The sequence below is a fragment of the Harpia harpyja genome, chromosome 9, assembly GCF_026419915.1.
Source record: "Harpia harpyja isolate bHarHar1 chromosome 9, bHarHar1 primary haplotype, whole genome shotgun sequence".
Classification (NCBI taxonomy): Eukaryota; Metazoa; Chordata; class Aves; order Accipitriformes; family Accipitridae; genus Harpia; species Harpia harpyja.
In genome coordinates this window covers 33,810,889-33,822,052 of record NC_068948.1, presented here as the reverse complement: position 1 = coordinate 33,822,052, position 11,164 = coordinate 33,810,889, and the positions used below count along the sequence as shown (strand labels likewise).

Sequence of the window (11,164 nt, the reverse complement as noted above, 5' to 3'; positions counted from 1 at the left end):
TCTTTTATCTTACCAAAACTAGGCTCAAGCCCAAGTGACGTGCCTGAGCTTATGAAGTATGAAACAGCTACCGTCTGGGTTTGGGGATATTTAGCACAATGCTGAATCTGTCGAACTGAGTCTCTGTAATCTGAAAACCTTCACAAAGCTACTTCCAAAGTACCGTGCCTCTCTGGTATAAAAAGTGAATACTGTAACGATTCTTCCTATAGGTATTGATATCCAATCTGAAATTCCCAAATAAAGCCCAGTGATGAAACTTTTTTTTTTTTAAACTTTACTACAAAATTTTGCAAATTGTTACATGAAAAACAAATCAATATTCCTGGTAAGAATCACTTCTCTACCTCGCTCTCTCGTGATGTGTAAAACCTTGGGGGATTACCGAGCTGCAGCGACTCATCATCACTTCTTATTTCATGGCAGAAGTAAATGGGACATCTAGCATTAATAGATTTAAATCTTTTAATGCTTCTTTGGCACGATCCAGAAGGCTCAGTGAGGGCAAGTCTTTTATTAATAGAACCTCTGCAAATGCTTCTTTTCAGCCACAGAGTAGCTGGCGGAGTTAAAGATCCTTGTTTAAAAACAGTCTATGTGGTTACAATTTAGACACGCTACTGCGTTAAAAGTGATCTCAGATCACATGTTATGAAGATGATTCATCAAGATCTGCCCAAATTAAGGCGGGAGTGGCAACTGCAGCTGCCAGCACAGTCACCAGATCTCGGGTCTGTCAGGCCCACGTTACTCCCTAAAACATCTGTGTTTGGGAGGATTTCTTGTTGGCAAGCCCTTAACAGAGCTAAAGGAAAAATTTTAGACTTTGCTTGGTTTGGCTCATCTGTGGGACAGAGCTTTTACCCTGCTTACAGCGACTGCATGAGAAGTTTTTCTGTTTTAATGTAAGATTATTAACAAGAATATGTGTATAATTTGGTACTTCAAGGGTGACTCTCTGAACTGACAGAGTTTAGGTGACATAGAAGTTTTTAAAAACCAGACTGTACTGATATTTCTTAAGGTGTCTTAAAGCAATCTCTTGCATGAAAAATGTGGGAAATGTGCCATTGCTTGTTCCAACATTGTATTCACAAGGCTTTTCTACTATCTTTTCAGTTGCTTTGACTAAAATTGCAAGCTATTATTGGGGGAAAAAGCGCCATTTTTTATTAAATCATGTGTAAAAGTTCATAGCATATCAAAAGCTTGTCGAGGAACATAAGCATTTCCAAAAAGAGATGACCTGATTTTGAATTAAGATATGGTGTCAGGGCAGAAGTTGGATGGCATGAAGTATCTGCTCTTGATGCTAACACTGCCAAGACTGTGCCATTTTCGTGGCAATTACATACTGATTTTTTTGGACTCAGTTCTTGTATCTGGCTTGCTCTAAAAATAGATCCTTTCTGCAGAAATTAGTAAAGATTGCATGCAACCTTTTGTACGGGTAGATTTGATTTGTGGTCAAAATTTATTTTCAGCCACTTTTGTCTGTCCCTCTTTTTGGCAAAGGCCTCCTTTGTTCTTGGCCCTGTGGGCTCTTACGTAAAGCTTTCCTGAAGACTTGGTCGGGTTTGTATTGTTGGGGTTTCTTTAATTTAATCTTCTGGTTAAAAGCTTTCAGTTCTTACAACCTATGATTATTTTTTTTTTATGTATCCCATTCATAGCGTAGAGAAAATAATAATGGGATCTAAAAGCTAGCTGAAACTGGATTTTTAAATAATAAACCTTCCATTGTTTAAAGCTTATCACCAAAGGGCTTGGTAGAATAATCACCACTTTGGCCTTTTGCCTACAGCACCGAGGCTTTTAATTACCTTTGTGACAAACCACTGCTTGTACGCAGAGGTGCCAAAACACCTGTATTTTGGCAGCTGTCAGATCCGCCCCCAGACCCGCGGGGGCACAGGGCTGCTGTCTGACCCCCTTACTCCCCACGGCCACAGGAAGCGCGCTGGGAGGATGACAGCCGCCTTCGTTACCCTGGCATGTACTTCTGCTTAAATACACAGGAAAACCCCAAACCACCCAAAACCGTGAGGTAAAAGTCCTCTCTTATTTCAGTGACATCACTATTTACGCACTTACAGCTGTCAGTAGCCCCTTCTTTCCGTGTTTGAGGGGTATTTTCGCGAGACCCGCCCCCCCTCCGCGCCCGCTGAACCTCCGCGCCGGCCCCCGCCAACACACTGCCGCGTCCTCTCCTCCCATTGGCTCCGCCCGCTCGCTGTCGGCGGCGGGAGAACCAATGGCGTGTGGCGCATCGGGAAGACCCGCCCTCCGTGAGGCGGCCCGCTGGAGCGCCGCGCAGGGCGGGGGCCCGCTCCGGTAGCGGAGCGGGGCGGGGGGGTGGTTTGTGCCGGGGGCTCGCCGCGGCAGACGGCGCTGGAGCGAGAGTGGCGGTGGTGAAGCGGCCATGAAGGTGAACGGGGCGGGGGGGGTCGTCCGGCCGGGAGAGCGTCTTTCCCCTCGCTGCGGGGAGGGAGGGAGAGAGAGAGAAGGGGGGCGAACCGGCACGTGAGGGACCCCCGGTGGGACGGGACGGGACGCCCCTCCCGCCTCGCCTCAGACCGCCCGGCCCGGCCGCGGCCGCTGTCCCTCCGCGGGCCTGCCCCGTTACCGAGGGACACCCGGACCGGGAACCGCCTTGCCGAGGAGCCTCCACTGACTCAGCAGCCGGGCAGGGCCTGGTGCCGCCGCCTGAGGCGAGCCCCCGCCCCCGTCTCCACACACCGGCCGGGGCGGGGGCTGAAGGACTGACAAGGCTTCCAACGGGACGGAACCGGGCTCGGGGCGGTGCCTGGGGGGTTGTACCGGCGGTTGGGAGCCGGACCCCGCCGGGCCGGGGTGTGGGGGGCCGGCGGGGGGGGCCCGCTCCGGCCGGTCGCGGGGTTCGCTCCCCAAAGGCGCTTCTTCGCCTCCGGGGTTATCGTTGTGGTTTCAGGTCAGGGCTGAGGGTTGTGGTGACTGGAGATCTCCCGGTTCGGCGGGTTCCGAGGGGTGCTTGATCTCTGAGAAAGCTTTGCTTGTTCTCGGGGTGGGTGTAAAGACGAAATTTCAGCTAAAAAAGAATAAAATACGCTTCTGCTGCTCTGGTTTTGGGCTGCCAGCTTTAATAGCACATCCTGCTTGGACAGATATGTAAGGAGCAGCATACAGCCTCCCAGTTTCTTGGGGTGGGTGTCTTTCTGAGGTGATAGTCTCATCAGGTTACTAAACGCCCTTAAAGCCAAAAAAACCCACGAACGCCCTTAAAGCCAAAAAAACCCACGAGCAGAGAAGTTCAATCGCAGTATTTTGCCCCGTGGGATCCACATAAGGTATATAGAGAGAAGATAGCTGATGGCAGCTTGTGAGAAGAGAATACGGAAGTGGTGACTGATGTCGTTGGAAAGGCTTTTGGTGCAGAAGTTGGCAATGTTCTAAGTAATTCTCGAAAGAGGGAGTTTTTGGTTTAGTGTGTCTCATTTGTGTCTTGTGTTGGTGGCTTTCAGCATGGTCTCATTTCTTTTACAGAGTAATATGAAGAGTCTAGACACTGTAATTCAATTATTGGTTAACGACACTAGTGCACAGAAAGAATCCACAGCTGACTTAGGTTAAGGAGAAAATTAATGATGCCCACATTGGCTTACCTTTCACCTTAAAATGACTGAATGCTTGGCAGGAAGTGTAAAGAGGCTTTCTGTTTGACACTAACAATGTTCATGTATCCAAAATGGGTAACAAAAATTTCCTAAGTATATACTTATTTAGTGTTGACAGTGTTGTCTGAGCAGTTGTTACAGGCTCTTGAATAAAATAAGTCTAAGAAGCAGGTGTTAAACTAGCAGGCAAGGGTTGTGGTAGCAACTATATTATGTCCTTCTAGTCATTGCGTGTCCTGCTGCTGCTGTGACCCCCTGAAAAAAACATAGTCATATAATGAAGCAAGTTGAATTCTGACAGACCCTTTTGGTTCATTGTTTTATTTTTTCTGTTAATTTGTATGTGGCTATTTTAAAATCTTTTAAATATAAAGCTAGCTCATCAGTTTTTAAGAATTAGTGAAGAATTAATGTTTCTGCAACTGACAACTTTCCCTTAAGACGAGAAAAAATACTTTTCAAAAGTCCCAAGTTTTAAAACTTGGAGCTCGCTTGGATTAAGTGATTGGTTTTCGGGATGTATTTCTGAAAAGTTAGTTACTCGTGCCTAATAAACTAGGATAATTATGCATCATTTGTTTTGTATAGGAAAAATTAATACTGATCTGTTTCCAATCTTTGTTATTGAAAAGTAGAGAACAAGTCTCAGTTTGATGATAGTTTAATGATTGTCACGGAAGTCTGGTGACACATCAGGCAGGCTCCAAGCCCACAGTGTACCTGCGAGTGCAGCTACGTGCTGGGACAGCCTGTGTCTTGGCTGGAGGTCAGGGAAGGGCCACTGGAGTTCATCTCCCTTCAACTCCGTTTGCAGGAAGCTTAGGAAGATTTTCTCCTATGCGTGGGGTGCCCACTGCATGGAGGTTTCTTGTTATGCCTGGGATGAATTTTGCTCTTGAAATGCCTGTAAAATTAGACTAGTGAATTTAAGTTGTTGCACATACATTTGATGTTATTACTGCACACAGTGTTAGGTGTTGTACAGCTTAGAACCAAAATCACTGTGTTTGATATTTCACTGTATTGCAACACTTTTAATGTCGGCTCACAGCAGTAAAAGTGCATGTTTGTGTGGGTTGGAGAGATGCTTTTGATGTTCCATACTTAAGGCACTTACATGAAGGTGGTGGTGTAGAACGCGTTTGGTCCCATGGCATTGTTTCTCACAGCTGCTCTCTAAACCACAGCGAGGACTCTTTTCTTACCTCTTGTGCTCAGTGGTTTGAAAGGAGACATTCTGGCGTATCCCCAAGTATTGTGTTGTTACCACAAATGTAACAGGACTGTGTTCGGTTCAGGGGAAATGTGCAATGTAATATAGAAATTAGTCTAGTTACTACAGAAATTAAAGCACCATCATTACTGAGCTGAAGTGCATGTGCTGGTTGGTTTAGATTTTACAGCAAGAACTACAAGTCTCAAAAGCAATTATTTTATGTCTTCATGCTTTGCAAAAAAAAAAAAAAAATGCTTCCCTGGAATGAAAAACAGAACAGTTCTAACCAACATAGTTAAGAAAAAAAGAATGAAAAAAAATTATGTTTCAAGGAAGTTGTACCACTCAGCTTCCTGTCAGAAAGAACCTGATGCAATTCTGTTAGCTTTTTTTTTTTTGGGGGGGGGGGGGTAGGTTTCAGTGAGCCACATGATGGTGATTAAACATGTGACCTGAACAACTTGCAGTCCAAATTCCAACTTTAAGTAGAATATGCACTTTTCATAGAGAATCTAGTGCTAAAAGCTTTCAGGGATAAAAAGTAGCAATTTATTTATCTATTTGGAATTTTTTATAGTGCTTTAAGATTAAATTGTGTGACTCAAAACTGAAATCAAATCAATATAGGATAAGTTCATTTAGAGTTATTTTAATTTTTCCTAAACATTTTGTAAGTCAACAAAACAGCCGGTTTAGGGAGGTCTTGAAAAACATTTCCCTCTCAAAGAAACTAGACCATAGGTAGTTTCTAATGAAGATTGGTTTGTTACTTTCAAGTTTGAAAATCCAGAAATGTTTTTTTTTAGAGAGAGTTTTATTGTGAGTCATGTAAGAGCTGGATTAGTTCTGGAGAAGTTCCTGCAGGGGACAGCTCCATGCTAATTATGATAAATTGTTGTGTTGCTGCTTGTCATCATTTTGGGTTTTGCCCCTCACCAACGACTGGCTGTTAGTCTCTTCCTTCTTTGCTCTGCTATTGCATTACCTCCTCAAATTCCTTACCCTTTTTTGTGGAACTCTGCTAGAAAAGGAGTTGTGAAAGCGAGCTCCTTGTGCCTGCGTGAGCTTCTCGGAAGCAGATCTTACCTACTTTGGTTTGCAGCTGGGAAGTGGGGATTATTGGGCTGTTACAGACATTAGTGTGCTGAATTCCTGGTGCTCTGGGAATTCACACCACGTGCTTTTGGGATGATGACAGATGGATTGAAGTAGCTCTTCAGTAGCAAGTGACATCTGATGTGGGCTTTCAGGTATTAATTTTCTTTCTTGCTTTGTGAATGTTTTCAGGCGGGAGCTACTTCCATGTGGGCTTCCTGCTGTGGGTTGCTGAATGAAGTCATGGGTACTGGAGCTGTCCGTGGCCAGCAGGCTGGCTTTGGGGGAGGTGCTGGCCCATTCAGATTCGCACCAAATACAGACTTCTCAGCGTACCCATCTCCAGCTGCGGCAGGCACTAACATAGTTTGCAAAGCCTGTGGACTTTCCTTTTCAGTTTTTAGGAAAAAAGTGAGTATATTTCCTATTACATAGTATTTTTACTCATATGAACTAAACTGTAGGCACACTGGGACATGAATTTGTATTTTTCCTTAGATAAGGAAACCTGAGGCAGATAGCCAGGGAGGGAGTAAGTGCCTTGTTCTAGATCACAGGAAACTGATGTCAGACAGGATTAGAAGTGAAGGGGTCTGATGTTAATTAATCAGTGACACATTGGATCTGGTCTGACCAAAAATGAGTGGATTTTAATTTGTAAGATACACGTTTTAGCTTCAGAATCTTAAACATTAAAACAAATCTGGTTTTGAAGATGATACCAAACATAGTGGTTGAATACTGGAATGAACAAACGGGGTGATGGAAAAGCTAAAAACTCGCAATATAGTATCACAGCTTCTTTCTGTGAAATACTTGTGGAATTCTGTTTGTTTCCTAACCAGGTTTAGTTCTGTTAAATGCTATTGCACTCCAACAGCATCTTGCTTCATTTGGAGGCAGGTTGGTGGGTTAATGCAGATAAATAAAATTGAGGTTGTTAATACTATGTCTGTTATGACTGTCCAGCATCATCGTTTTGTCCACTCGGTTCTCTGCAGCTCTTTTAGATAAACACAAAGCCTCTTCCCTCAGTTTGTGTGTTCAGTTTCCCCCTTCCTATGCATCCTGTTGTTCGCATGGCAAACACTTTGTTGAATTAAGTGTTGTGTAGGGATGTTTTCTGAAGCTAATATTAATTTACTAAAACCCTGAAGAACTTGGAAGAGTTTGGATTTGTTCACAGTGGATGAGATGACCACTTAAAATCGCTGCTGAAAGTCTTGCCTGTTCTAGCTTTTGTATGTTGTAGTGAGTCTTTTGAACCAAGCTCTCTTCAGAAATGACATCTGGGCATTTGGGACCATTTACCTACCATGTGATTCATCACATTTAAGGCCTACTTTGAATTCTTTGAATCAATGGAGGAAGAAGTATATTCTTTAAAGCTTGGGGATTATACTGCTTTTTACACAAGTGAAAAGAGCAGTGACACTTAGTATATTCAGAAGTATTTTAACATACCATAAAATTGACTGGCTTTCAATTTTGTTTATTGTCTAAACTACAATTTGAATACTTTATTTATTTGTTTATTCATAATGTTTTTTCACTGAAACCTCAAATCAGCATACAGTAGTGCTACAAAAGCGATGGACTGCCGTGGAACACCTGCAAAACTATTTGACAGGGCAGTTTTCTAGACTTAAATCCTAAAAATGATGTATGTCAAAATTGATGATGGAAAGACTAATAGTAAATTACATAGCCTGGAAAAGGAAAGATCAGAGTCTAGATTTGTTTCTGTGACATCGAGCTGAATGGTTATTTTCTCTTTCCCCTTAGCATGTGTGTTGTGACTGCAAGAAGGATTTTTGCTCAGTTTGTTCAGTCTTACAAGAGAATCTCAGAAGATGTTCCACTTGTCACTTGCTGCAAGAAACAGCCTTTCAGCGCCCTCAGTTAATGAGATTGAAAGTAAAGGATCTGCGTCAGTATCTGATTCTCAGAAACATACCAACGGATACTTGCAGAGAGAAAGAAGACTTGGTGGATCTCGTGCTGTGCCATCATGGATTAGGTTCAGAGGAGGATATGGACGCTAGTAGCTTGCATTCCTCACGGTCACAGACTTCGGGCTTTTTTACTCATCCATTTTCTATGTCTGTATCGGTGTCATCTCAAGGGGAACTCGCAAACAGAAGGGGAAGCACAGGAAATGGAACACCTTTACGGGTACAATAATTAACATGTGTTTTATGGTATGGTATAGCACAGTGTTGTTTTGTTTTGTTTTTTTAATAGGTATGCATTGCTTTAAAATAAAATGCCAGTTGGTACAGTTCAGGGTGGCAGGAAAAAGGCCTTTTGTATCTCTCACCTGAAAATAGAAGATTTCTAGATAAGATTACTAGTTTAGATGATAGAGGTGACTTAAATTGGTAATGATTAATAGCAATTGAAACTTCAAAGTGTCATTGTCATCTGTGATCAGTTCAGTACAAAGGGAAATGTTTTATAAGGGATAATGTGGTTTTGCCCTGATTAGTTTCATTTTGTACACAGGGACAAATGGAAACATCCTCTATAAATAATGAAGAAGAAGAAAGTGCAGAAGAGCAGGTGAGAGATGAACTATCCAAAGAATAAATTTTTGGCACGTGACACGATAAAGTGTTTAGATCTCTGTCAACATTTAGTATCATGGTCCAGTTCTTGCAGTTAGCTGTGTCTAGCAATGTATATCTGCACATACTTGCTTTAAAAAGAATAAAACTTTAGCCAAGCTGCTGCAGCTTAATGTAGCACCAGATCTGGTGCTCTGAACTTGCCAGGACAGTTAAAAACCATACAATTTATGTGTTTCAGACCCCTGGATTGTCCAGAAAGCGAGTGAGGGCATCTTTGTCCGATATTTCAAGTCTGGAAGACATTGAAGGGTTGAGTGTTCGGCAGCTGAAGGAAATACTTGCATGTAATTTTGTCAACTACTCAGGATGCTGTGAAAAATGGGAACTTGTGGAAAAAGTGAGCAGACTATACAGAGAGAGTGAGGAAAACCACAAGACACGTAGGTTTATATTTAATTCTCACTTTCTTAAGACTACTTATTTTCTGGTTTCCAGTAGCTGGTTCTGCCAACAGGAGGACTTGGTATGTAACTTGGTCTGCTCAGCTGGAACAACTGGAAAGTGGATTTTAACAATTCAAGTTGCACCTAGAGTAGCTGAACATGGTTCTAGTGAGTCAGTGAAGCTTTCCAGGATTGGGCTGGTTTTTTGAGACTTTTTTCCAAAGCTCAGAGAGCTCAGCTTTCAGGGTGAAGGTAAAATTGCATAACTGAGAACTGGTTCCTCAGAGAACATGAAACTTGGCACCTCCATGTCCTTTATTAGGTTTCACAAGGCATTAGCGAGACCTGCTCAGTAGCTTTCAACCGACCAAAGCAAGTCAGGTCTTTTACTGTGGCACAGAATTAAAAGCTACAGTGGCAAAAGTCCAAGTTCAAGTGGTTTGGTCTCAGTCCATGTTTTCGTGATAAGGTGGTTCTGTGGCTGCAGCTCAGTGACGAGTACTCTTCTCTTACACTCAACAGTTGGGGTCTGTCACTTGCGTGACTGTAGTACATCGACAGACCGATTCCTGTTCACAAAGTATAATTTAAGGAGCAACTTTTTGATGTCATTACCAGCTTGAAAAATGCCTGCCTGGCTCGTCATTCCTGCATCCAGCAGTCAGGCTGTAAAGAACAGGGGACTGTGATGACTGGAAAACTGAATGGCCCTGGGCCACTGCACAGCCAGGTTGTGCCAGCACATAGACTGCAGGGACTGTGGTAATCAATCAGGTGTGAAATAATCAGCTAATTGGGGGGGGGGGAAGGGTTGTGAAGGTGGGGGACTGTTAGTGAATGTCAAAACATGGTTTAAGTGAGACCTTCAGTTTGGTCATAAACTAGAATTGAAAACCTGTCTCAAATCAAGCTTTAAACTTACGGGGTTTTTTTCAATGTGGTCTGACGGAACACTTGGTTATTGATAAGGGGATGTTGTCTATTTGCAATGAAACTTGACAGGTTTTATTCAGTTCTGCCACCTTTACAGCCTACTTAAGGCTTCCGCTTCTTAGTCTGCTTTCTTATTATTGTGTTTAATCTTCTGAGGAAAGTGTTCTGCCAAACAAAGTAAGCTCAGAGATGGAAAACCAACATGCTCTGAATTTTAATCCAGCACGTTATTTCACAGTCATTATATTCTGAATTGAAAATGGTCTCTGAGTTTAAAGAATGAAGCCAAATATTGGATGTTCACTTATGGGCTTTCTAGTTCTTGTTTCTTTGCTTTTTTGAAGGAATATAGATTAATTTTTAGCTGTGGGTTAGAAAAACTATTGTGAACAGGGAGCAGCACTACTTGATGCTAAATTAGCTGTCTGTGTATTTTACTGGTTGCCTGGGCTAGAACTTAACTGGTTTTCCAAGGCCTGAGTGCATGACCTCCTGCTCTGTTGCGTTTCAGAGGGTGAGAAGATGCAGCTGAATGACAATGACGATAACCTGTGTCGGATCTGCATGGATGCCATCATCGACTGCGTCCTGCTGGAGTGCGGCCACATGGTCACTTGCACCAAGTGCGGCAAGAGGATGAGCGAGTGCCCCATCTGCCGACAGTACGTCGTACGGGCCGTGCATGTGTTCAAATCTTAAACCAAGACCAAAACCGGATTTTATAGTCACCCTTCCCGGATTTCTGTGGGCAGCAGTGCTGAATCTTGGGGCGATGTCAGCTTTTTAGTTCTCAATAAACACAGCATTTTGAACATCAGCATCCAGGAGTTTGTGAAACACTGTTCTACGGCATCCTGAATCCCATGGTTGGGCAGTATGATATGATGCCTGTGCGTACAGTACTAGCGCTGCCTGACTGGCTTATCTTGTAAATCCACAAACTCTTCAAGTCAAACTGTTTACAGCGGTTCTTGCTCTCTTCTGAAGAATATCACCTCTAATGGTCGCATTCAGGACTCAGCAAGGGTTTGGAAAACACCTCTGCTCGACTGCATTAGCGTGTTATGTTGTCTAGTGCATTAGAAGCAATGAATATATCAGTTGAATATTCAGCTTTTACGTAATTATAGAATGTAACTGTTCTGACACTGTCCCTGCAACAGTGTTAACAGTATAAAATAGGACTGTAGAAAGCACTGCCATTAACTATACCTGCACAGAAGCCCTTAAGCAGTCTATTTTACGCTGATTGCT

The 11,164-nt window shown here is 43.1% G+C and overlaps 1 protein-coding gene across 4 annotated transcripts; it reads left to right on the top strand.

Moving 5' to 3' along the window:
• The first annotated feature begins 2,350 nt into the window (after positions 1-2,350).
• On the top strand, positions 2,351-10,727 carry RNF34 (ring finger protein 34). Of its 4 annotated transcripts, none has more exons than XM_052796942.1 (6): positions 2,351-2,428; positions 6,157-6,375; positions 7,750-8,139; positions 8,470-8,526; positions 8,773-8,974; positions 10,422-10,727. In XM_052796942.1, the coding sequence occupies exons 1-6, from the start codon at positions 2,423-2,425 to the stop codon at positions 10,607-10,609; spliced, it is 1,062 nt and encodes a 353-aa protein (XP_052652902.1). In that variant the 5' UTR covers positions 2,351-2,422; the 3' UTR covers positions 10,610-10,727. The 4 variants fall into 4 exon arrangements, with proteins under 4 accessions (XP_052652902.1, XP_052652903.1, XP_052652904.1 ...); XM_052796943.1 differs by lacking the exon at positions 2,351-2,428 and adding an exon at positions 2,525-2,802; XM_052796944.1 differs by lacking the exon at positions 2,351-2,428 and adding an exon at positions 3,266-4,905.
• Positions 10,728-11,164: the final 437 nt, after the last annotated feature.

Excerpts from the sequence above, each read along its gene's own strand:
- RNF34 (XM_052796942.1), top strand. Across the intron at positions 6,376-7,749 it reads TTTCAGTTTTTAGGAAAAAA|CATGTGTGTTGTGACTGCAA; the intron begins GTGAGTATATTT and ends CTTTCCCCTTAG. Across the intron at positions 8,527-8,772 it reads AAGAAAGTGCAGAAGAGCAG|ACCCCTGGATTGTCCAGAAA; the intron begins GTGAGAGATGAA and ends TATGTGTTTCAG.